Below are 27,684 nucleotides of genomic sequence, written 5' to 3'. Positions count from 1 at the left end.
TGTAAATGGCCGAGCAGTTGGGCCTATCCAAATCCTGACCCACGGCCCAAACCATTCCAGTGGTACCTTTTAAATTCAGTGGATATAATCATGAATTGGGAGTCTCACGTTTTCAAAGATAAGACGTATTGGTTAGAGGAGATGAGTGCCTCGACATTTGCTCTGGGTTCTTTCTCTGTTTCTTTCTCCTCCGTGAAGCTCAACAAATCCATCAAGACAACGGAAGCAACAACCACAACGATCACCGCTAACCAAAACAAACATGAGAAACTTCCTTCTCTGCTACTAGTGCAAGAGAATGAAAGATCAGGAGTGTCGTTGGGAAGGAGAGAAGCAATTGGGCTTGGCTTCTGTTTTGGAATCATTAATGGTGTTGTACAGCAATCTTCAGCCGCAGAGGCACAATGTGAACTCACTGCCACTCCTTCTGGCCTCGCCTACTGCGATCGAGTCATCGGTTTAGGTCCTCAGGCTTCCAAAGGTCAACTTATTAAGGTAATTTCCAACTCACGTGTGAGAACTGTTCGAAGAAATTCCCCAATTAATTGGGTTTCCTATTAGCAAAGCGAGACTCTTTACAAGAAGCAAGCTTTTCACAATTTTGAATTCCAAACAAACTCGATGTCATGCTCCTATGTTTCAGGTATTAAAAGCACAGGTAAAACGTTTCCCATAAATTTGCAGGCACATTACTTAGGGAAGCTGGAGAATGGAAAGGTGTTCGATAGTAGCTACAACCGTGGGAAGCCTCTCACATTTCGCGTTGGTGTTGGTGAGGTATGCATATCCATCCAATAACTGAAAAAAAGTGCGATTTAGAAGGGAAGATAAATGTTGGAGGGTGGGTACAAAAGAAAATTAGGACAATTATTGTTGCCCCCAGTATTTCTGCTTAATTACTAATTGATTACTGTTCTTTGTGAAATTACTATTGCTTCCTTCAACTGTAATGGTGTGATTTAGTGATGCTCCCTTGTACTATTGCTTAATTATTACTTTATTCTTGCACTAAACCAGCTTTAGACTTTGTTTGATTACTAATGCCCTCACCCATTAAGTTAAAATTTGTTATTATTGATTTACCCTTCATCATCTCATTAGGAGACTCATAAAAATCCAAAATGACTGGAATATAACGGCAAAATCGATATTTGATATGTTTTTTTCTAAATGAATGTAATATCATTTTTGACTTCTTAATTCTAGTGAAGGAAAAAATAGACATTGCATATCCTTTCTTAACAGATTTTAAGCACCATTAGAAGTGAAGGGACAATAATAATTTCATAAAAAACAAGGTTCAATTAGTAATATTTATGGTTGGAGGTTCAATTAGTAATTTAGCTATAGCACAAGAAACATCAGTAATTATTCCTAAATAATAACAAACCTCATGATTATTTTGAGATTTTTAAAAAATACAAAAATCCCATGTTATCAGTTAATTAACATAGTTTAATGGTAAGGGGCATTATTGTTACAAACAAAGTATGAGGATAGATTAATAATTTCAAAAAATACAGAAGATAATTACTATAAAGACATCAATAATTATCCCAAGAATATTCACTCATGCAATTTTGTTCCTTGGTTATCCTTCCAGATTAGCTTGGTTCTTAAACTTCAAATGCCAATTTTTGTGTATTTTTCACTGTTTCTCTTATGAGGAAACAACTTATTTTCTTGTTCTCAAGTAACTTAACGAAGGCTCTAATGATTCTTGTGTATTCCTCACACATCATTTTTGCAGGTCATAAAAGGTTGGGATCAAGGGATTCTAGGTGGTGAAGGAATCCCACCCATGCTTGTTGGTATGTAATTTTAGTTGTTGTCCATGCTTGCATCTTATATTAAAAGCAGAACACTTTAAAGTTTTAAACAGTGCATCTTTACCACAAAATATTTCAGGGGGGGAAACGTATGTTAAAAATTCCTCCAGAACTTGGATATGGCATGAGAGGGGCTGGATGCAAGGGAGGTAAGCTTTCCACATTGATTGAAAGTTTTTGTAAATTGATTATAACTTGTTCAAAAAGAAAATATCATTTGGAATTCTTGAGGTTTGATTCAAAACATTTTTTCGTTCAAAGATAATGGCATTTCTCCAGTTAAGGACGTTTATAACAAAAATACTTTTTGACGAAATAGTTATCAGGATCACGCTACACATGTAAAACTAATCCGACCATTTTGAATGAAAACAAGGGAGTTAACTGTAAATATAAGTTTTTTTATTTTATCAAATCCCATTTTAATTTTTGTTTTTTTGAAATTTATCAAACCCCCTCTTAATCTTTTTTAAATTTACAAAAACAAAGAGCTTCCTGCTTCTCTGAAATCGACTTGAACTTTCAAATCTGGACGACCATCACCGCTGCTATAAGAAGTGCTATTGGCTTACTGAAGCAACCGTGGCAATGGCGATAGAATCACCATCAACGTCTTCAGAGGAGACTCTCTCCAACATCCCACAGATGCTTTCAGGTGAATGTGCTTCTCCCACCGACTGCAAGAAGGCCAGGATCCAGCGCCCAAAATCAAGAAAGGCGGAATCTTGCACCATCAAGTGTGTCACTACTTGCATTCGTGGCGGTGCTGGTTCCCCTGGCGAGGGTCCTCTCAACGCAAGAAGGTATTTACTTGTAAATCTTTGTATACTCATTGAATCAGCATTTACGAAGCTATCAACATTTTTATATTATATATTTCCTCTGTTTTGCAGGCCACTTGTGGTCTTCAAACAAGGGTTTCGAAGTCGGCAATACTGGTATAATATTTTATCCCTAAAACTGTGCATCTATCTTCGTCTTAACCAATTTTCAGAGATCTCATTTTTGCCATTATGTTTTATCTGCAGCTTGGTTGAGTGCTCTGACATCTGTAATCTAATCAAAGATGGTGAAGATGGACCATGAATTTGATTCACTTACGAATGATTGTTTTAGGGTTTTTTAAGCGTTCCTATTCCTCCGAGAAAGAACCGAATAGCTATTATTTAACGAAAACTCATATCACACCGATTTTTCATGGCAGAGCAACTATCCAGTTGTCCTTGTTTTTTTGGGAATTCGCCTTTGTTTTCTTTTATCTTGGAAACGGGGAACTCTTTTTGTAAATTTAAAAAGAATTTGATAAAATACGAAATCTATATTTACAGTTAACTCCCTCGTATTCATTCACAACTGTTGGAGTAATTATTGCACACCTATGACGTATGGTGCTGACTATGTTATAAAAGGATATATTGGTCATAAAATTGATAGTGTTTTTTAAAATTATTTTTTTTAATACCACAGAAAAGGAAAGTGAAAATATCATTATTTAAAAAAAATAAAATTCGGTCAAACCTCTTAACTCTTAAGGTCTAAATAAACATTACCTTTATACCCCCCAAATAAAAAACCAAAAAAATATACATATCTATTTTGAGGTACTAAGATGTTTCTCATGGCTTTTTATGGTGCAGGCTCTTGTATCATTCCTCCAGACTCGGTTCTTCTGTTTGATGTGGAGTTCATAGGCAACATATAAGATAAGGACACAGTAACCAGTTTTTTTCCCCACTTTTCTTTCCTGTTGGTCTATGTATGGAACCTCAAGTGTATCGTCTATATTTAGAAGATGAAATTTCCTCCAACCACAAGCAGATGAAGAAATAATGGGTTTTTTTTATTGGGCAGGAGAAGAAATAAAACTTCTGGCTAACATGAAAGACAAACGCCATATACTGTGTTAGAGCCCTTTGGGCAAGATATTCTGAGAAAAACCCAGGAATAAATAAATCACAAGACGCCCCCTCCCCAACCCAACAAAAACCCAAAGCACACACACACACACACAAAGATCCCTTTAGTATCAAATTCCGATGAATTATACATCCCTATGAGGTCTTGGAGTCCTGAATTACTGATTCAGCTGTAGAAAATAAGATTACATGAAGAAAACCGGAGTGGAAGCAATTCCACAAACTTTCTGCAGATCAGGGAGCATCTTCACACAGTAATTCAACCTTATGCTAACTTAATGGGGTCAGTTCATGGATCCCAGTAGAAATTGCACACCTGTTCAGCAAACTGAGTACTCAACCAGTAGTGAGTAGCTTAACTTTGGAACCTTAATACATACACAATCAGTGCTACACTGCTACTAATAAATAAAAGACAATAACTTTACATATTTTCAGAGACATCTAATCAGATGGTAACTCTACAACATGGTGATTTTAGTTGCTGATATCCTATTACAATGTCGCTTGAAACGGACAAACTTGTTCTGCAAAGAGGCGAATGCTGCATATTAGGCACTAATTGTTTCTTGCAAAGAGGTCAATGCTACCTATTTGTAGTCGTGATGTTGCTTGAACATCTCGAACAGCCAAAAATCTAAACCTGCCAATTTTAACACAACAAAGTAGAGGTAAACACAACAGAGGATGCTTTTAAGAATGTAAAAGAAAATTTGACTTTTGGATATTTACCTGAAAGCATTTGACAAGCGTCCTACTGAATGAATCTTAAAGGTCTTCCTCTGGAAGCGTTTCTCAAACATCTGTGAAGTTTGCTTATCCAAGACATACCAACTGGCGCCCCCATCATCACTTCCTTCAACAATCCTGAAATGCATTGATCATAAGTACCAGGTATTATTGTAGGCTTGTAGCACCAAACAACGTACCAAACAGAGACTTCCCTGACATATGGCCTTCAATGGAAAAACAATACTGCAAAGAAAATCAAGTGATTCATGCATAAAAGGAACGACAGGACAAAGTTCACCATAAATGTTATAAACACAATAAAGGGAATAGTGATGCAGATAATCCATGGTTTTACAAAAATGGCATCAGATCGGCTGCATCGACAAATACATATGGGTACTTCCTGAGCTCAATACAAATACCCGCCCAGGACTTTATCAGCAAAATGGTTCAAATTGAAGGTAATTCAAAAATAAATAAATAACAACAGCAATAATCAACATTTGAAGGCAAAACCACTCAATTTGGCCATGGGCAGGCTGATATCCATCACAACACTCTTTTAAAATCAAAGGCTATTTTAGTGGAAATAGGGTTTGGGTTATGTTGTGTATTAAGCCTTTGATCCAAGGAAATTTTTTGCTATAATAGACTACTTTAATGAGCCCAAGCTAAGGGATAGAAACTACGACTACAAGACTAGTTTAATAAAAGTTTGTGGGTCTATTTAACTCATTTATAACGCCAAATATTGGAAACAATAGGCATGTTAGTCCAACTTTAATTTTTAGCTCATGTTTTGCAAATTATTTGAATTAATTACAAGTTAAAAAGTTCACCAAGTACTAAAATCATTAGGAGCTCGAGTCCAAATGTTATTTCAAATCAATGTTCTGTTTTTTTCTTTGAGTTCAAGTTTGAAAAGGAGTCATAGATTCAAGTCTGATTTTATCATTCCAAATAGTAATTTTGTTTTAAGTTATCAAGGTGGCTGAAACGCTGAAACAGTCAATGTATGAATTATATAATAGAGATGTAGTGGCCTACTGGACTGTGCCTAATGCAAGAAATTATGAGCAATAGTACTAAAGCTTTCTTCTGCAATCCCATTTAGTTGGGACAAGGCTTCTCATTGATGTGGTACTGAAGCTTTCTTCAAGTACACCATTGAGGAAGTTCTATTTTCGAAGTGGATTCTAAGGTTCAACTCCTTGGATTCCAGGGGATTTTGGTGGATTCCACAACCAAAGCAGGTGCATTCCTATCCTGTTATCTCTTTCACCATTTATTTTAGTCTCTCAGTAAACTATAGGTCAGAGTATCCGTTCTCTTTTAACCATCAGAATCCTGTCTCATACAACTAGAAGAGTCTATGCAGGTCAAACCTCTTCTATCTTGCAGAGATAGTTTGGTGAGTTGCTGAAATGGTTCTGATCAGCCTTTCTGCTGTTTCATTTCCTGTTCTATCTGGTGGACTGTTTCTGCTAGTAGAGAAGACTACTTGACCTGGAAGGTAGGATCTCACTTCTCAAGTTAATAATTTGCCCCCATGTCTTATTCTCTGTACAGGTGAAGCTGGTTTTGCAAAGTTCCAGATCTCCAATCAGGAAATGTACTTGCATTGAAAAGCATACATGGCATGAAGCAAACACCCTACTCACAAGAAGGAACAAGTATACTTAATGTTCGCTTAAAATGCTTCCATGGCAAACACATTTCATGGGGACTTCTGTTGGATGCTTTGGAAAGAGAGAAGTATTGGGAAAGGGATATCTATTTCAATGGAACTCGTGGAACTATTATAATTTGCATAATTATACAAGTGGTAAATTTTTTTGTCATTTCACATGTATATTTGAACTAATGTGCAAGACAATGACATAATGATAAGTCATTTTCAAATCAATTTTGAAAAACTTTTCTATGCTAACTCAAAAAAAAAAAAAAAAAAAAAAAGAAAGAAAGAAAGAAGAAGAAAGAAAAAAGACAAAGAACAACATAAAGAGATGGACCTCCAACTTTGGATCCTTAGATTTGATTTGGAAAGCCATCTGCTTTGATGTTTCCCATAGGCTACAGCTTCTCCCTTGCCCCCGATCTTGGACACTGAACATGCACATTGTTCTTTCCACTCTACTTTGCAGCCCCCTAGTAGGATGTAGTCCATGTCCCCCCCCCCCTGCCCGCTTTCTCTCCCCTTCTCCCTCTTAAGTCACCCCCCCAAAAAAAAGTGTTGAGAAACCCGATATTGGTAGAATGGTTTATTAATCAATGATCTCAAGCCCTCTATTTATAATTATGTGGAAAGTACACTATTAGAAGGAATAGAATTTTACATGAATACAAACTCTAATTTAACTCCTAGTAGAATCCAACACTCCCCCTCAAGTTGAGGCATAGATATTAGTCATGCCCAACTTGCCTACAATAGGAAGGAAATCTCTTTCTTTCAAATCCTTAGTGAAAACATCTGCTACTTGGTCTCCAGATCTTACAAAAGGCATGCAAATAAGCCCTTGTTCCAACTTTCCTTTGACAAAAAACATGTCAATTTTAATGTGCTTAATTTGATCATGTTGCACTGGATTATTAGCAATACTAATAGCAGCCTTGTTGTCACAATATAACATCATAGGGTTTGGAACTTGGACTTCAATATCTTGCAGCAAGCCTTTTAACCATAGTAGCTCACAAACTTCATGAACCATAGCTCTATATTCAGCTTTGGTACTAGATAAAGCTACCACATTCTGTTTCTTACTTCTCCAGTAACTAGTTACCTCCAACCAAGGTAACTTGAAATTGACTTCCTGTTTGAGAGATCCAGCCCAGGATGCTTCTACTTTAGATTATCGGTGGGTGGATGAGAAGTATTCATTTTCCATGAGTTCCCTTCAAATATTGTAGTTTTGGTAATGACCTTCATATGAGCTAAATATGGATCATGCATGAATTGGCTCACTATCCCTATAGCATAAGCGATGTCTGGCCTGGTGTGGGACAAGTAAATAAGCTTCCCTATCAGCCTTTGGTATGTTTCTTTGTCCATTGGTTCTCCCTCTTTTTCTTTAAGTTTAGCTCCAGCTTCAATAGGGGTATCAACTGCTTTACACCCCAACATTCCCACTTCTGATAATAAATCTAGGACATACTTTATTTGGGATAGGAATATACATTTCTTTGATCGAGCCACCTCAATCCCTAAGAAATATTGTAACTTCCCTAGATCTTTAATTTCAAACTCTCTACCAAGAAAGTCCTTCAACTTTTGAATTTCTTCACCATCATTCCCTGTGATGACAATATCGTCTACATAGACAATGAGAAGTGTGATGTTAATACTTGACTTCTTGACAAATAGTGTATGATCAACATTGCTTTGCTTGTACCTAATAGAATCATTGCCTTCAAGAGGCGTCCAAACCAGCATCTAGGAGACTATTTTAACCGATAAATTGAATCTCTTCAACCGACAAACTTTCCCTGCAGTATTGTCATCGGAGAAACCATGTGGGATTTCCATATAGACTTCTTCTACTAACTCCCCATGTAAGAAGGCATTCTTTACGTCTAGTTGGTGCAAATTCTAGTCTTTGTTCACAGCTACAGACAACAGAACTCTGACAATGTTTAGTTTTGCAACAGGGGCAAAGGTCCCCGATAATCAATCCCATAGGTCTGGGTAAACCCCTTTGCAACTAGTCCAGTTTTCAACTTGTTGACTGATCCATCCATATTTTGTTTAACCACAAATACCCATTTGTAGCCCACTGGTTTTTTTCTTGGAGGAAGTGTAACCAGCTCCCAAGTTTCATTTTTCTTCATTGCTACATTTCCTCTACCGTAGCTGCCTTCCATCTCTTATCAGCATAGGCTTCCTGCCAACTTTTAGGAATAGATATAGATGACAGAGAGGATATAAAAGCATGGTAGGAGTCAAACAAAGAGTTATAAGAAACATACTTAGCTATGGGATGTTGAGTACAAGATCTGACCCCTTTTCTAACAGCAATAGGAAGATTAGAAGAAGATACCTTAAGGGGAACAGTAGAATCTGATTCTGGAGCAGGAGACCGAAGTGGTAACGTATCACCTTTCTCCACCTGCTTTATCCGGTTGTAATTCTTCCTCTGATAAGTTTGCACCTCCTTATTCTGGTCAATTTGGTTTTGAAAGACCCCAATAGTGTGTCTCACAGGAGTGGTCTCCCCCTGGCTAGGTTCTTCACATGGTTCAGAAAACGAAGGGGGAGGATTAGAGTCCTCAGATATACTGGCCGAAGTCTCCCCCTGATCAAGAAACTCTTCTGGGACTCTTAAGTTGTGTTGATGTGTGATAGGAAGATCTAGAGTCGGAAAGAACACCTCTCCTCTAGGGCTCTCCCCCTAGAGAGGTGTATAGTAAGGGAAAGACTCATTAAAAATTACATCCATGGATACAATGGTTTTCCTGGAAGGAGGATGACAACATTTGTACCCTTTCTAAGTTGTAGAATACCCCAAAAATATGCAGCGTAGGCCACGGGGAGCCAGCTTACTCTGGTGGGCTGTGATTCTAGCATAACACACGCATCCAAAAGCCTTTGGGGGAATAACAAAAGAAGAGGCTCCCTGAAGAATCTCATTAGGACATTTAAAACCAAGTATCCTACAAGGCATCCTATTCATAAGGTAAAAAACAGTGAGTATAGCATCACTCCAGTATTGGTCAGGTGCATTCATAGCAATCATAATGGAATGAACTATCTCTAAGAGATGCCGATTCTTCCTTTCGGCAACCCCATTTTGGGCAGCCATTTCAATGCAACGCTCTTGGTGTATTATGCCAGAGTCAAAGAGATATCTCTGAAATTCACCACTAATATACTCTGTTCCATTGTCACTGTGAAGGATTTTCACAGTGGCATTGAACTGAGTTTTAATCATATTATGAAAATCATGAAAACATCGAAAACCTTATTTTTTTTGTTTTAAAAAATAAATCCATGTAGAACGAGAGTGACAATCAATAAAAGTAACAAAGTACCTATGGCTAGTAATAGACACACGTTGGCAGGGACCCCACACATCAGTATGAATTAGCATAAAAGGAATAGTTTTTCTATTATGAAGAGAAGGTAAATAAGTAGAACGAGTCTGCTTCGCAAAAATGCAGGCTTCACAAAAAAAATTGTCCTCATTACAAGAAGAAACCAAATAAGGAAATATTTTCTTAAGAGTTCCTAGAGGGGGGTGACCTAGCCTATGGTGCCATTGATGAAGGTCGGATATTACTGAATGGACTGGATTAGAAGATGTAGTCAAAGTAGAAGCAAATCCTCCAATTGGCTCGAGCAAATAAAGTCCATTGTCTAGTTTACCACGTCCAATCTCCTTCCCCGTGACCAGATCCTGGAAGACACAGTAAGATGGGAAAAAAATCACTTTACAATTAAGTCATGTGTAAGACTACTGCTAGAGAGCAAAATTAAGTCATGTGTAAGACTACTGATAGAGAGCAAGTTAGTAGAGAAAGAGGGAAAATGTAAAACTTTAAACAAAGAAAGTAATGGAGAATGCTGAATGGTCCCTTTTCTAGCAATGGAAGAATAGGAGCCATCAACAATTCAAACTCCTTTCTAGAAGTTGGAGAGTATTGTAAGAAAGAGGAGGACAAACCTGACATATGATTTGTGGCTCCTGTATCAATGATCCAAGGAGTAAAAATTGAAGAAACTTGAAAGCCTGTAAAAGTTTTACCTGAAGTAGCAAGGTAGGAGTTGGTATGGGTAGTAGAGGAAGCAGTGGTCGAGGCTATATCGGCAGTAGAAGACTGCAGAATACGTTGCAGAGTAGAAAACTCCTCCTGTGAAAAACCAACGTCTGCAGAGGGTGTGGTGGAAACTGTTTCAAAAAGATTAGCCTTTGGTTTTCCCTTTCTTTGTGCTCATTTTTGCTCAATTTCAGTAGGCTTCCCATGTAGTTTCCAACAAGTTGCCTTGGTATGATATAGTTTGTGACAGTGCTCACACTTGACAATCTCTTTAGTTGGATCAAATTTAGTGCGAGCAGACTGTAAAGCTGATTTCTCCATAATAAGAGTATGAAGCTTGGCTAATCGACAACTTTCCTCACATTGAACAAGAGCATAAGACTGTTCTAGTGTAGGAAAGGGAGAACGACTTAAGACTTGCACTCTGATCTGATCGTACTCCACATTCAAACCTGCCAAGAAGTCATATACCCGAATCTTATCAATGTGCTTCCTTTAAGTATTCACATCATCTGGGTTAGTGGGATATTGGGATGATAAACCCCATAATGATCCAACTCCTGCCAAAGAGATCGCAACGCGGCATAATATTGGGCCACAATCAGTTCCTTTTGGGTAGTCCCATGAAGTTTCTTTCGGAGCTCATAAACCTGTGCATCATTCCCCAACTGTCCATATGTTTCAGTAGTAGCCTTCCAGATTTGGGCTGCAATATCAAGTAATAGAAATCCACGGACAATATTTGGAATCATGGAATTCAAGAGAAATGACATAATAAGAGTCATTCAAGATCCATTTATCCTGTGAAACGCCTGTGGTAGTAAGTTTGATAGTGGTGCCCTTAATGTGTCCAACAAGTCCTCTTCCGGCAATAGTCAGGTAAGCAGATCGGGACCAAATCAAATAATTTGTCCCATCAAAGCTTAGGATGAAGAGTGGGGTAATGTTCGGAGCCAGTGGGAGCAGGAGCACCATCAATAGTTGTCATGTTGACAAAATCATCTGCAGTTCTTCAGCGTTCACCCTTCCAAAGTAATAGAAACATCGCAGAATACAATAGCCGAACAAAGGGTTTTTTTTTTTTTTTTTTTTTAAATCCTAAAAAGTATGAACCCCTGAAACATCAATAAATATGTATATATATATATATATATATATATATATATATACAAAATATGGTTTGGCCAATGGAGGATTGGTCTGGTTTAGTCAGGCGATGGGCTTAAAGGGATTTCAGAATCATCGTCCCTAGCTTAAAACAAATTGCAAATCGCAAAGGCAGAGGCGATGGTGTACCTAGGATGATGATGGTGATGGCAAAGGTGATGGAGATGGCGATGGATCGATGGTGAAAGCAAATCGTAGTCTCACTGGAAAACAACTCGCAGTCTCGCTGGAAGCTGGAAGCAGATTGATGTCGATGGTGATGGTGGAGGCGATGGCGATGGCGATGGCGATGTCAATGGCGATGGTTTGATGGAAGAATCAAATCGTAGTCTCATTGCATGAAGCAAGCAGAGTCGATGGAATTTGTTTCTTCCCTTTTTTTTTTGTTTCTTTGGTCGATGGCGGAAGCAAGGTTGAAGTGAAAGTTCTGTTAAGTGCGATGGGATGTTGCTGACGAAGAAGAAGATGTTTGGTTGCAGCAGCGATAGCTTTTGGAGAGATTGGGTTGATAGCGGAAGCAGAGGCTGGAGAGATATCTCAGTAATGGAGGTAGGATTGGTCTTCCTCAGTGAGATTTTCTTTTCTTCTCTTCCCTAATCGAACTTAGGCTCTGATGCCATGTTGAGAAACCCGATATTGGTAGAATGGCTTATTGATCAATGATCTCAAGTCCTCTATTTATAATTAAGTGGAAAGTACACTATTACAAGGAATAAAATTTTACATGAATACAAACTCTAATTTAACTCCTATACAAACTCTAATTGAACTCCTAGTAGAATCCAACAAAAAGACAGCAATCAAAAGAAGGTGTCAAATTCTAAATTTACCTACTGAGGTGCTACTCAAATACTCCCTATATATGCATACATAAAAACATATTAACAGGAAAATATTAATAGACAAGCTAGGAAGAAAATACAATTTATTTGCCATTAAGATCTATATTTTACATTGGAAACGTTCAAATTATACTTCATGACATCATATAGAATTCTAAGCTGGCTTTAATATGTTTAAAAAGAACAAGCAGACATTGTGCAGCCTGAAAAGAGTTGGACTAAGTGTGTCTTCCTAGAGTTGATTGCTTTCTATGGAATAGAAAATCCATTGGAGCCATTGGAGGCAAGGGTTGGCTTAGCTGGGTCAAATTTATCCTTTTAAGGGCAAGCTTTTAGAGAGTAGCACGCCTGATCAAATCAGCCGAGGATGGGATATAATGAAAGCAGCTTCAACATATAGCACATACCCACTATTTTTTTTTGTCACTTTTAGCATATTCTTATTTACTGTAAATATCTTTTAGGTAATATGATGCTTAAAAAGCATACTCACAACAGTCTGCAAACAGGTGGTCAGAACAACTTACCAGTCCATCGGATCTCTTTCAGGAGCATCATTAGCTGACATCAATTCATACACCTCAAGATCAAGCATCTGATTATCCTTTACTTTGTACATTATCCAACCACCTACATGATTAGAATCGATTATATGCATAGATGATGGTGAAAACAACACACTAAAATCACTGTGAGAAGTACACATGATACTTTGAGTAAGGTCAGCCACTGCATGCATTGGGCATTTGATCATTTTGGCACATAAATGGAGATGCATTTCTCATAATCCCATTCAAAAACAGAATTTTTGTATGACTCCTAATAATTTTTATCACTAGGTAACTGTTTTCTTACTGTGGGTCCCAATAGATGGCTCCTTGGCAATATCAACCTAAAACCAAAATAACATAGATATTGCTTTGCTTTTTCCTTTTAAAATCTCCATGATATATACATTCTGCTTATCTTTTAAAGACTTAATGCTGAAAAATGAAAATTGATGCCGACATAACAAGATATATACAAAGTTAAAGGGATATGATTATAAACTAATTTGTTATCATTATTGTGATGCTAATTTTGATGCAAGTATTTTGAGTGAAGGGGAATATATTGACCAGTATCAGAAAAAGAGGACACCTCACGGTAGTCAGGAGACAAACCAAAATTGACTTCATACATACCTAAAGATTTGGCATGCAAGAGATGCACTACTAAGGCATTACTGCACTGACCTCACTGAACCATCATCATAGTTGTCAAAGTGACAAGACGAGGCAATAGACGACAAGGAAAACCAAGGCGACACCAAGCAAGGTGACAAGGCGAGGCTAGGTTGCCTTGACCCAAAAAAGGCCTTGACAACTATGACCATCATGGACGATGGATGTCTAGGACTGAGAGGAAAGTATAGCTAAAGCAATACAATGTCAGGTCATAAGAATCATAACCAGTCACCTAATATTCATTTTAACTGGCTGAAGGCGAGGCTGTTTTAATGTTATCTCCAGTTAGCCATTTAAGGCAATACATACAATGGCACTAATGGAAAGACTACTTTTACTCCCATAAGAAGACTCCATGGTTTCGACATCTATTTGTAGTCATCTACAACAGCCTCAGAATAGAATGGGGGCAGTGGGGACTCATATGGACAAACTCAAATGTCTTTAGTGGTGGTTAAAAGTATTAGCTGGGTTTGTATGATAAAGGTATGCAGCTGAAATTAATTATCAAATTTGTCCAAATTGGTGATAAAGTTAGAAAACAATGAAGTATAAAAATACTTAAGGATTAATCAATTAGAAATGCAAGCAAAGAGCAATACTTCATAAGAATCTTCTGATGCAGAATATGAAAAGCAGTGGCTATTACATAGTGGGGCCTACATTGTCCATCAATTGATCCAACAAAATTGTTCCAAATGAACATTTGATCATCCAATGAATTTAATGTAATTAAAGATTTCCCCCCCTTCTAAGCCTTCTGCTTAATGTTATTTTACTATTTCTTAATTTTTACTGTGTTTGAAGGTTTGAATTGATGCTTGTCTAATTTTACGCCAACTGTGGATATAAGAACTTTTAAACTAGCATCGAATGCAAGTCTTATTCAAAGTCATATCAAAAGCGCTGGTCAGGACCCAGAACCATGTGAAAGATTGTATCAATCATAACTCTTCTGTTTGTAATTCAAATAAACTAAATTGTGCTTTTGTTGCTGGATGCAAAATGTACTGTCTAGTATTGTTGGTTGTGCTAACTTATTGGTTCCTATTGTATTGCAAGAATATTATGTATTTATATTTACTCTGATATTTCTGTTCTTTAAATTCTATTATTTTACATTGCTGAACCCAGAGTATTCAGAAACATGTGTAATCTCAATCTGCATGTTGCACTTCAAAATATAGCAACCAAGACATTGCTATTTATAATTTTTACTCATGCTGCTATTCTCAATAGCAGCCATGGGTACTGTTAGAAGGACCATTTGCCCATTTCAAAACCCCCAACCTAAATGCTCATTTTAATTCTCAGAACCAAAAACCCCTTTTACACTGAATCCTCCAACTCCTCATTATTGACCTAATATCTACCTAATTATACACAAGTTTTTTGAAAATCTAAGGAGGCTTCGTTGCCTGATTGGTTTTCTAACATCCTGCCCAGAAAAAGCATGTGATTAGTATTTCAGTGTCTTCTTATTCTGTTTTTCTATTATTGACTGCCAAACTACAATAACCAGTTCTTTATTGTAAATACCTTTTGCTCCATTTGGTTCCTCCCATTTAGATGTGCGAATACCATCAAATGCTGAAGTGACCTGAAATTTATTGTGAACATCAACACGATACAGTTTAGTAAACTCTCCACGAATACCAATCAGAATAGTGACTTCATAAATCTACAAACTAGATTGTAACTTACAATTCCAAAAGGAAGCTCTTCACCACTGGCAAGGACTAGACCAGAAGATATTCTATTTGGCTTCAGAAGTGGTAAATTAAAGGAATCTTTGCCGAAGCTGTCACTATTTGTAAGATATTCAATGAAGTCATCTAGAGCATCCAATGCAACCGGTAAAGCAATAGAAGTTTTGACAGGATCACCAGCCAAACAAAAGTTCACCTTCCCACATGCCTCCAGTTTTTCACTCTTCAATGAAAGGGAATCAAGTAAGACTTCTATAGAAGAAATTGTTTGCAGCATGACTTTTTTTAAAGCAATTGTTTCCAAACTTATGGAACCACTCCTTGATCTAAAAGATGCCTTTTTAAGATCCAAAAGTCCCCTTTTAACCATCTCTAGGACTTCAAGAATATTAGGTTTAGGAACATCATTCTCTATGAATTGAGATAGCATAGAACAAAATGCGTTGAGAATGCATGTAACATGCTCATCAACACATAAACGGATTGGGCATTCAGAAGAACTCAAAGAGTTATTCTCATTAGAACCCAGTTCAGATCGTGCTATCCGCCATTCCTTAGCGCCACTTCTTCTTCCTGGTAATGAGATTGAACCATCACTTTGAGAAGGGAGGCCTGTTTCAAGTTCATCGACTTCTTTCCTGTCACGATCCTCTATTACAGCAAGCTGTTGAGCTGTAAAACCTTTTCGGCAGTCTTTTGTTATATCAGAGAGAACAGCAGAGACAACAGGCTCTGTTGTAATATTCCGCCTAGACAGAACCTGGAAAAGTAATACATTATCACTCCATCCATAAATCAACAGAAAAGATAGTGAAAGGAGATGATTAATTTAATCTTCACCAAGATTGCATTTAAGGAAAGGCAAATCAAATACCATGACCCTGTGACTGCTTTACAATTACCTCATGCCATTTTCTTGTATATCTTTTAGTGACATCACGCACTCCATCTTTTGCGATGGCGATTACATAATCCAATTTCTTGTTCCAGCTTAAAAAAAACATGTAAAGCAAAAATTAAGACAAATAAAATAGTAAATAGAAGCCCAATTTTCCAATACAGTGCAGATTCAGTGACATAAGTCACAATGTAATGGATAATTGCAAGGAGAGAAAATACCCCTTTTCATACAGCAACGGCCTGTCATACACCCCTTCACAAGGATCAAGATGCATCCACCTATGTAATCAAATCATTTTAGTTTTGACATCTTTGGAATCAGTATGAACAGGGGAGGGGAATCTTTCACTTTCAATTGGAAGCTACGAAATTTTTACAAAAATAAAAAATGCAAAAATTACCTTCCCAGCATATTTGAGAAGCATTCTGTCCAGACATGATCTGTGAAATCCAGGATCTGCAATTTAGTACAAGTAAGCACACAAAGACCTTGCCTCCTCTAAAATGGTAAAACCAAAACTCCTTTGAGTTGCAAAATCAAGAAGGACCCATTCAAATCTTAGTTGAACAGAGACAAACACAAAAAGATCATTGGAAACTCAAGGTGTATCACTAGGAGTTCGCACACAGAAAGAAGCTGGAAACCCACCAACAGAATGACTAGAGCTGTGCTCTACATAAGTCTATATCAAAGTTGTCAAGAATGTATCAGATCAATATGGCAAACACGTATCCAGGTTGAACATATTGATACAACAAAGAACCAATCCATAAAAAATCTAAAAATACAATTATATTGAACCATTGAGAACTAATATGAATTTGTACCCAAAGATACACTTAAATACTATACTAGCGAAAATCCGAAAGGAAAACCCAGCTTTTGAAAAAAAAAAACAAATTATACTTGAATTATTGGGCCAAAACCTAAGTGGACCCATGATCCATCTACACTCAAAAACAACCTAAGAGTAATGATAAATTTTCTTTTAAAGAGTTGTTTCAATGAATCTCAGTGAAGTGTAGGAACCAGGACAGACTTCAAAGCTAGAACTTGAAGTTTTGTATAATGTTTTTTCATGCGTTCCTGAATCTGGGCTTTTCTTGCTTGTTTTGCCAAGTGTCATATTTGAACTAGAAATCAGACCTATGTTTAGATCAATTTTGAATAATGCTTTATTGATAATATGTATGTTTCCATTTTGAAGTACTTACTACTAATAGTTACATCAACTTTAGGTTTGTAAAATCCAATACCGTTAAAGCAATAGAATGATTTATTGTTAATGTATACATATTTAATGTATGTCACTTAATAACTGTAGTATGTTTATACTAATAGACTGCTTGCTTGGTTTGGACCTTTATGGGTTACTTTAGGCCAGTCTTCAAGGATGCAAACAAATTTTTTCCCCTTCTTTTAATCTCTCATATCTTGTCTTCATTGCTTCTTATTATTTGTCAGTAGGTTTTAAATTTCCCTTGCCAATGAATATTTGAATCACAAATATGTCATAAAGACAGTAACCTGACATTGAACAGATATTTGTTGTTCACTTGGGGTGAACAATGCTCAAAAGCACTAATTTTTTTTTTTTTTGGATGAATGAATAATTAAATTAAAACCAAAGAGGACAAATACAAAGCCTACTGTCAGATAGGAGGCCCAAAGGAGGAGCTGAGATCCCAGAAGACAACAATAAGCTTGTTCCTTGGGGTATCAAGAACAAGGGGGTGGGGGATGGAAAAAAAGCCTAGCAGAACATTAAAACAGATGGCCTTCCAAATCATGTTAACAGAGCGGGATTTGGAGGTCCAACTACTAAGATTACGCTCCCACCATAGATAATGAATAGTAGCACAGAAAACAAGCTTGCCAATCTTGTCGCAAATGGAGGAGCCTGAGAAATTTCTCAAGATCCAAGACCAATCCATAGCAAAACCGAAGGCATGATGCCGCGAGAGGGGCCAAATAGAAGATAGGGCTTTTTTCCAAAGGGAACTAGAAAAATGGCAAGAGAAGAAAATGTGATCAAGGTCCTCAGGACTATTCCAACATAGAATGCAATTTGGGTTAGTAGGGATATGACAGCTAATAGGGGGGATTGGGGGGAAGGGCTAGATTAAGAGCCCCTCCAAAAGCACTAGTTTTGGGTGTCCCAAAAGTGAGTTTTTCTCAGTATTCATATCAAAGTGTGCCTTAACTGTATCTATCTCTGAGTTCTCTTAATTCACGCTTTCCAGTAGCCTACTTCCAAGCCTAATCACAACAAACAATTGTATCTAATCATCTACATAATGAAAAAGGAAACAAACTGGCTGCACTTTAGATGGGCCTGGGAATGAATACTGAGCTTGGTCTAGGCCTGATAATTGTAGATAGCCTTATAAACCTATACTAGATAAGGCCTGATAGATGGCCTCTTGTTACTTTGATTAAAGTTTTAACTCACGGGTTTCTAGAAGGCATTTTCAAGGAACATACACTACCAATATAAACAAAGAAATAAAGTTAAATTCTTTAGTTACTTTAAACACCATTGTTTTTAAAACATGCCAATCACCACCTGAGAATGCCTTTTATTAAACAGCCATAACAATGGAATCTTCGTGGATACTTTTGAAGATAAAAGCAAACAAGGCATATACTTTCTTTTCATATCTTCTGAAGATACTAATGACTTACAAGACGAGATTCATAGCCAAATGCACGACAATAAAGTGTAAAGCAATTAGCCCACTCTCCACAACGCCCTTTTCTTGTTTCTACAAGCTGTAAACAGAATGAAAAAAAGTTCAGCACCCTAAAAATATAAGGTTCTTCACCATGAAAGAAAAATTATTACCTTTATTGGGTCATTGTACCGTGGAAAACGGGTGGTTCTAGAGCAGTTAATACACCTGGTGGTTGTTATGGATTGAAAAGTTAGAGGTATACAAATAGGAAAAAGAAAAAAACATGGCAATGCACAACAAGAAAGTAATGGAAGGTTTCTGACAGATTAATCAGTATGAACACATTAAAAGGTTGCACATATTGCAGATTGAAAAAACTCTCAACAAGATAACAGCAAACAATCCACATTCACTTGGATCAAGCGCTCACCTGCTGAATGCTTGGTCATGGCTTCAAGTCCTTGAAACAGTATCTCTAGAAACAAGGGTAAGGCCACATACACTTAACCCTCCCACGCCCTATTAAACATGGAAGCCTTGTGCATTGGGTATGGCCTTTATGAGAGAAAAACTAGATATACAAGACCCTGAGATTTTTAGAATTTTTGCCAAATCACCTAGCATTTCTTGGTGAACAAGGTGTACCATGTAATTTGTACTTAAAGAAGTATTTATGCAATGTGTAATATATACCATGTTAACACATCGCATATACCATCTAATGTTATTGTTATTTCATTCCTAATGCAAATTTTAGTAGTTTTGATTAATTTTTGTTTGTTCTATACCATTTAGAATTGATTATATTAGACAAATATACAGCAAGGTATGACATACACTAGCAATTTACGGTCCAAAGCTAATTAACATTTTGGTGGGTTTTCTTTACAATCTAAATGTTCAAACATGTTTAAAGATGCTGACCAAGATTTTCTGAAGTTTGGGGATCATATATGGCCACTTAACCACTAAAATGACCAACTCATTATGGTTCATCACACAAGGGAACCACTAAAAAAAATGTGCCCCAAGTTGAAATATCACAAGTACTGCTTCATCCTGGACCACTGCCACAAGAAAAACTATAACAAAGTTGTTTTTGGGTGAATGAAAAATTCATTGCTAAAAAGGGGATAGAAAATCAGGGGGCATCAAGGAAAATGGGGAAAATAAATAAATAAACAAACAGAAGAACAGCAAGAAGAAGCCTCTCCCACACTAAAACGAGGTCGAATAGAGCCTTAGGAGGCAAAAATGAGCCCATTCCTACAGAGTCTATATACCTAGAGGGGGCCAAAGGCAACTTGGTTTTGACATCAATGAGATAAAGTCCCATAGCTGCAGAAAGATTTTGGTATGGAAGTCCAGCTTCACAGATTGCTTTCCACACAAATGTAATAAAAAACGACTCCAAAACCAGGCTTGCCAAAATGATCACAAACTGAGTTACCAGCAAAGACATCTCCATCCAAATCCTTTCTTGCTTGAAAGGAAAAGTTCTTCTTTGGGGTCAGCGTCTAGAAAGGAAAGCATTCCAAAATCATGGAGGCAGCTGAAGAAGAGATGGTCAATGTCTACATTGACGTTCCAAAAAAAGCACAAAAAAGATAGTGAGGGTCTGCCACTGAATTAGGAAACTAGTGTAGATCAGCCACAAGTAATAACCAGTCCAAAAGAGGATGACAAACTGCAGGTCCAAAACAGAATGAATACTTCAATCAATATTCAGTTTTGTAGGATATTATAGAATAATAAATTATAAACAAAACTGGGGAAAAGAAAAAAACTAAGGGAGGAAGATAGGGTAGCCTCTCTCATACTCAGGCCTCTTACAATGGCCACTCATGATACTTTGGTCTTGTGCCAACGGCATCTTTCCAAACTCCCTCATAGAGCAACGCACAAAACTATGTTTTTTATTTCTCAATCTCATTGACTGCTAATACAGCAGGCTACTCCATTTATATAACAGGCTATAACTCTCTCTAACTTTTCTTAATTAAAAGCCAATTACAAAAGCAAACCAATCTAATTAGTTTTCTTTGGGTGAATAAATTAATATTACTAAAATCCAATGGCAGACCATTGGGGGTTGGGGTGGGGTGGAGCAGCCTACAACCTACCAGATGGCTGCAAAGAAGAGCCAAGACCTCAAGGAACAAGGATGTGCCTGTTCCTTTGGGTGTCCAAAACCTGGGGGCAGGGAAGAAGATGGAGCCTAGAGGAACTATGGATAATGAAACACCTTCCACACACAAACAGAATTATTGTCTTCTTTAACTGCTAGTTGAAGTCCCTAATAACAGCCCTATGCAGGCTGTCAAATCGATCTTCAGTGACCCACGAGATCTGGGAATTATTGTCTCCTTTAACTGTTAGTTGAAATCCTCCCATATAGGCAACCTTGACTGCAAATCTTTGGAGAAAACTCATCTGAAGCTGGGGAGCAGTTGATTATGGAAACATCTCCTTGAAATCAGTAAGCTTGATGGCCATAAGAGCTGGAAATATCCCTCCAAATAAAGCTGGCAACATGGAGTGAATCCCCCTTCAAGTCAGCAAGATCAATAATTATATTCTCGCCAAAATAAGACTGGCTTGTAGCTATCCTTGGGTCAGAAAATAAGGTGGGGCAATCAAAATCAGATGGTCATGTAATGTGGGTCAGGTATGGACTAATCCTGCATAAAAAAGATTGCGTTCTGGGGTAATAGGGAGGGGTCCACCATGTAACCATGTAGAGAAGATGTGATGGGGAGTATGGGACTTGAACCAGACCAATTTGCGCCAGGGAATCACTGAGTTACAAGTTTGAAGGAGGTCACAGCTGACTTGGAGATTAAGAGCCCGGAGGATAAGGCATACAAGAAACAATATTATCACCTCAAGTGGGCCTTTTGGGGATATCCAGAAAAACATACCAAATAGCAGACAACATGAGTGGATGCAGGGGGAATGAACTCGCCATGCTAGATAATGTCAAAACCTCAGCCATCCTGTTGGAATCCAAACTGTAAACAGTTCTATCACCAACTAAACGGTAGACTCTTGGGGATGCCAAAGGGCAAGCCATAATCTAATGGAGGAGCCATCATTGATCAAGGAGTTGATTAACTCCAGAAGCAATTGGTCTAGGCTTCAGAACTTTTTGTCAGACCAAGAATAATCAGAGATAAAGGTGGTGGCCTTTTTTTTTTTTTTTGGGTGGGTGGGTGGGGGGGGGGGATGGGGGAGCCTTCCAAGTATATTCATTTTTGGAGGGACATATAGTAGCAAATCACAAAATATGGGCTGTAACACTGTTCATGAGGAATCTCATTGATGAAGAGAGGGGTAAGATATGTCATGTATGACATTTACAATAAAATCCCCTCTTAAGGAGTCAAAAGCTTTATGGATGTCAATCTTAACAAAAGCTGCATGGGAGTTAAACCATTTGAACCTCTGAAAATCTAATTACAGTGAAGAACATTTTCATAAACACTGTTGCCAAGAATGAAGGTTGATTGGTTGTTACTGACCAGAAAAACCCAACTAGTGTCTATTATCCACAACCAATATGAATACAAATTTGAAGAGCCAATTACAACAGAAAATGGGGCTGAGATCTACTATAGAGGAAGCACCATCCTTCCTAAGAATGAGGCAAAGGCAACTATGGTTGATCCCTTTGGTCTGACTGGGACCAAAGGAAAAACTTTGAAGGCTTTGATGAGATCCACTTTGATAAAATCCTAAGCAGATTAAAAAATAAATAAAAAACCAAGTTGCAACTATTTTAACCAAAGGCTCTGTTAGCCTTGCAAGAGTGGACAGTAGAAAGTATATTTTATTTCTCGGGGGATTTAACAGGATATCATAGGAAAAGGAGGGGCTGTATTTATTGGCTAGGCCACCTGACACAGCGTCTGGGCCGGCAACAGCAATAGGCCTGAAAAGCTGCATAAAGTAGCCACCGCTTGGCACTTAATATCATCAATTATCAAAAAAGGACCTTCCAAAATCCAACTCTAGCAAAGATATTAGCAACCCAAACATGGGCTTATGTGCAGCATATAGTTGATCCTATCATAAAGGAGAAAAGAGAAGTAGAAAAAAAGGATAATTTTCATTTGGACCCCTTGAGGTTCAGTCCAAATTAATTTCAGTCAAAAAAGAATGACATTTTGCATTTGCCTCCATGGTGGTATTAAAAGAAAAACCAATTACGGACACACCATCGTTTTCATGATCAAAGTGCCCTTATGCCCTTTTGATTTATTTTCTTCAACTTACCCAAATCTTGAACAGAGGTATGAGATACCAATAATTTGGTATTGGAGTAAGCTTCTAAATGAATATGCTACCATTTGAAGAAAGGAAATTGAAAAAGTATAAGGTATTTTGATTATAAAAATGATAGTATGTCCTCAATTGGTTTTTGGATACCCAGGGGAGGCAAATGCAAAATATCCAAAAGAAATTACCTGAAAAGAAAATACAAGAAGGACATCTAGGAAAGCAAGTAACTAACTCTCCCAACCAGGCAAACTAAAAATAATAATAAAAACTCTCAGTAATATGATGCATGATGAAAATGAACATAGATTCTAACATACCTATAAAGTTCAACTCGAGATCCTCCAAATTGAATTTCAGAAGGAATTGGAGCACCCATCCCATAATTAATGGTTTCACTACCACAACCATCACAAGATGGTGCATTAACCCACCTACAAAAATTTTTAGGCACAGAGAAACAAGAAACTACTGAGAGGCAGCATGGGACAAGAGAACCAGCATAGAATGAAAGCACATGCATTAAAATGTGAAAAAGAGGAAGACATAAAGAACACAAAATTAGACTTTGAAATCATGTAAACCAATTTGAAATTTCATTATGTGCAATTGGGAATGCGCCATAAGATATTGTTCAACATGCAACTGAGACTGCTTCTCCAAGATACACCCACTAAGACACACAACCTACAGAGCGCATGGTTCCAGTTTCTCAATTACACAATATGGGCCTTCAATGATAAAATGAAGTAAACCTTCAGCATATTAAGGATTCCCTGATTAAATAATAAATATATTCATAACCCCATGTATGGTTTCCTCAGTTACATACAGAAGAATCTAGAGAAAATAAAAAGTATACTCACATAACCATGTGGACTAGACCTTCACATATTATAGATTTCCTGATATATAATAAATATTACCAAAACCGTGTCTGATCACCTCATTCGACCTACTCTTAGTGGTGTTCATACAGAATTGACCATATCCATACCAAACTCCATAAAATACTGCGGACCGAGGATGTACTTCATGAGTTGTTCCACTATGTAGAAGAAAGGGGGGATCTTAATTACTCAACGGATACTTTCTAGATAAAGTGTCACCAAATAGAGTAATCTGAATAAGTACAATAAAATCAAAATTGGAACACCCCCCCCCCCCCCCCCCCCCCCCAAAAAAAAAAAATAATCCCAGTTGAAACGAAAATGTGTTAATAATAGATGTTAGTCTACCAAATATGGAAGTAACAAATGAAACAGACCAAATCAATACTTAACCAGCAAATCACAAGGAAAGGATTTTCTCAAAGGCATGTCTTTTGCCACATGGAGGGACGATATGGCCATCCTAATCATTGGATGTATGATAGAACCCAAATTCAATGATATAGCCTCCCCATGTACACTATGCACCCACTTGCTAGTTCTGAGTTTTTGATGCAGTAGCCAGGACCTGGCAGGACCGTCATGATCCACTTTGGAAACCCAGACCAAGAGTTCAGCCTATATCAAATTTCTGGTCTGGTAAGAACTTTGACTATTAATATTAATATTAGTATTACTTTATTTTAAGTGTTATAATTGCTTGAGTAGTTTACGTAGGAATATCCTATTAGTTGTTTCCTTTTCTCAGCATTAACTTGGCATGGTAGTTTCCTATTTCAGCTGGTTTCTATCTCAGAGAAGTTTCTATTTTTGAGACAAGGCTTGTTGCCTATTTACTATGTAACTGAATGAGGACTTCTCAGGTTTTGAGTCATTGAATTTGATTAACAAAGACCCTTAGAAGAGAAGCTCCGGCATGAGTTGTGAATGTGATTTTCCCCTTCTCCTTCTACTTCCTATTCATAATTCTTTCTCCATGCGGCCCACCTTAGCAGGCCTTCTCAGGCTCTGTATTAGTTTCTCAATGCTTTTTTCCCCACATGGCGAACTGCATCTATTGAACTTCGCATGTCAGCAAGGGACCTGAGGTGTACTTGTTCACAAAGATTGGGCTGCATCCAGATTGTCATGTGGTTGATATTTGGGGCTATCAAGATATTCCTTTCCAAGAGGATTGCCTGGAAATTTCATACCTAAATTCACCACGACACGTACCAGAATTTACATTGATCTTGCAGCACACAAAATAATACAAGGTCCAAGCGTGTTGGATACCTTACTCTTGGCTGAACTTTATTAAAGAGTAAAGCAACTCTAAAAATCATGACAGGGAAAAACAAGTCAAATAATTTGAGGATGCAGGAGTCAAAAAGATCAGAGGCTACAAAGCCTAACATATTGTATAGAGAACCACATATTTCAAAACTAGTTCTACTTTGGAAGATAAGCAGGAATTACTTAGACTGTATTCAAATGTATTCCACTTGATAATTTCAATAATTTCACTAGGGAAGCAGCTAGACAAAAGGCACCTGAATGTTTGCTTGAACCAGAAAAGCAATTGCAGTAGGAACGCATGATCTTGTTCAGATTTTGAAGGTTTGAAGTTCCCCTCCTAGAAAAGATGGTTAAAGTTGACCATTAGAAGACCATCAAAAGAAATTCTGGATAGCAACCACAGGATGTACCAATAGCATTTTGAGCCACCAATAACTCGGCTTCATTGATATTCAGTCAGCCCTTGATAATGTTGTAATAATATATAAGAAAGAAAAATAATATAGAACAGAACCAGAAGTTTGAGATTTTCGATTTTCAAAATCAAGCACTACATCCTTTTGATAAGGCATACACAACACAGCTGATGGCAAGGCAAGTTGGGGGGTGAAAAGAAGAAACTGAAATTAAATGGATTCCAACCATCATTTTTTAACGACTGTTTGTGGGATATTTTCTTTCAAGAAGATTAAAATCAACTTTGGGCACAATGTCACAAAATTATCACCTTCTTTTGCTTAGAGTTTTTTCAACATATTCCAAATGAATAAACAATCATAACCAGAATAAGAGGGTGCTCCATGCATCTTCACAGATAATCTGGAAGTATAAAATGCTGGAATGTATAGTTTTAACAGACATATAATAAAAAAAGGCAAAATCAATCATATCATCACAAGACTGCTTCACATTGGCCAAAAAAACAGCTTGATCAGTAGTATGTAGAGACAGTAAAAAAAGTTTGCATCCAAGTCTGAACTCCATGTGTATCTTGCAACAGGATCAACAACTATCCATGAGTTTTCAGGGTGACACTGTTAGTTAAGACAGCATGCCACAAAAATAACGATATAAACAGTGATAATAAGGTTCGACATCCTGAGCAATATCTTTACAGGACAAAAGTCGGTAAATGTCATCATGTAGTGGAAAGGAAATTAATGGCCATGGACATGTAAGATTGTATTACTCCAACCACAGTTTGGAGGAATTTTTTATGCCGTGAAAGTCATTGTGGAACATCACATGCAAATGAATCATGTTGTCACATTTAGGCACATCTTTGTTCCTAAACAAGTAAATAAATGCAGGCACTGAAATAGGAAACTACTAAGACGAGCAACCAGAGACCTTAGCTAACGAAATAAATGCTTTCTCCTCCAGTTCATCAACTGGAACCGTTTTCTGAGCTGCTGCTTGGCGCACTGGATCTTCATACTGCAGCGATCAAGAGTCCAAATTATAATCACGAATTTTAAGGAGAAATATCAGCCCAACAGAAAAAAGGGGTGTACATCAAGAAATTAAATTACATTACCATCAGAACTTGCGAAATATAAGGTCGAATCATTTGTTCGAATTGTCCCCTGTCTTCACTGGCACGAAACTGCTGGAAGAAAAGGGCATCTTCCTCGGCCTTCAAATTCAAAGAAAAAAGGAGGAGAGAGAAAGAAAAAAAAAATCAGAACTTCAATTCAATAACCAAAACCCAAGCCAAACCGAATTTGTTGTACCATTAGTTATTTTCTTTCTCTGTTTCAATTTGAAGCTACCATTAGTGACCCAAACCTACTAACCTGAAGTATTCGAGCCAATTCCTCATCGGATTGTGCAAACGCATTGTCATCCTTGACGCCGATTACTGACGAACCTTCGCCCACTTCATCAATCGATGACAATCGGAGTTGATCAGTGACCAAATTGAGATCGGAGTCGTCCTTTAAGAGCAGATTCTCCCCTCCAAAGATCTTCTCAATGCCAATTACATCGGCTCATTGTCAAGGATGAACTAAAATTTTATGACAGAGAGAGACTTGAATAAATATATTACCTTTTGTTCATCAGGCGGAATTGAAGTTAGAGAGAAAAGCTGAAATTTAAGAACCTGCAATAGATAAAAGAACAAACGAAGTTTCGCTTTAGTATTATATAAAGAAACAAATCTTTCCTCAGGAAAAAAAGTGAGAGAAAGACAGACTTCGAAGCCATCTTCTGTATCGTAGTCGAGATCGAAGAGAGAGTCGTTGTGTTGAACGACGAATTTGCGAGCTACCATTTCCAAATTCCAACTGAAGAGGATGTTTCCTATTTTTCGGAGTATTAACACCTGGGATAAATTCTCAACCGCAGTTGTTTTGCATCAGTTCTCTCTGTTCTTTGCTTCGCAGATATTACTGATGGATTCTGTCTTCTTGTCCATTTATGCTTTACGTAATTGTGCGAAGGTGATAAAGTTCAGCTCCATGTTGACGCAACGGCAATGGTTAAGTC

General features: G+C 37.4%; 2 protein-coding genes across 3 annotated transcripts; one reads left to right on the top strand and one right to left on the bottom strand.

Moving 5' to 3' along the window:
- Positions 1-111: 111 nt before the first annotated feature.
- Positions 112-3,270, top strand: LOC149026381 (uncharacterized). Its single transcript, XM_089146670.1, has 7 exons — positions 112-495; positions 685-777; positions 1,751-1,812; positions 1,911-1,978; positions 2,407-2,632; positions 2,723-2,767; positions 2,858-3,270. The coding sequence occupies exons 1-7, from the start codon at positions 142-144 to the stop codon at positions 2,913-2,915; spliced, it is 906 nt and encodes a 301-aa protein (XP_089002796.1). The 5' UTR covers positions 112-141; the 3' UTR covers positions 2,916-3,270.
- A 146-nt stretch (positions 3,271-3,416) lies between these two features.
- PNG1 (peptide-N-glycanase 1) lies at positions 3,417-27,684 on the bottom strand. 2 transcript variants are annotated; one of them, XM_089146668.1, is made up of 17 exons: positions 27,392-27,684; positions 27,245-27,298; positions 26,991-27,161; positions 26,732-26,830; positions 26,545-26,631; positions 25,449-25,531; positions 23,347-23,460; positions 18,919-18,973; positions 18,759-18,845; positions 16,474-16,529; positions 16,292-16,351; positions 16,075-16,162; positions 15,168-15,932; positions 15,003-15,063; positions 12,765-12,867; positions 4,478-4,612; positions 3,418-4,388 (listed from the first exon to the last, which is right to left on the bottom strand). In XM_089146668.1, the coding sequence occupies exons 1-17, from the start codon at positions 27,467-27,469 to the stop codon at positions 4,304-4,306; spliced, it is 2,181 nt and encodes a 726-aa protein (XP_089002794.1). In that variant the 5' UTR covers positions 27,470-27,684; the 3' UTR covers positions 3,418-4,303. The 2 variants fall into 2 exon arrangements, with proteins under 2 accessions (XP_089002795.1, XP_089002794.1); XM_089146669.1 differs by lacking the exon at positions 23,347-23,460 and having other exon boundaries at positions 3,417-4,388.

The sequence above is a fragment of the Hakea prostrata genome, chromosome 2 (assembly GCF_041222555.1).
Source record: "Hakea prostrata isolate BN-2017 chromosome 2, UWA_Hpros_2, whole genome shotgun sequence".
Classification (NCBI taxonomy): Eukaryota; Viridiplantae; Streptophyta; class Magnoliopsida; order Proteales; family Proteaceae; genus Hakea; species Hakea prostrata.
Note: the sequence above shows the minus strand (reverse complement) of the source record. Positions and strands in the feature narration are given on the sequence as shown.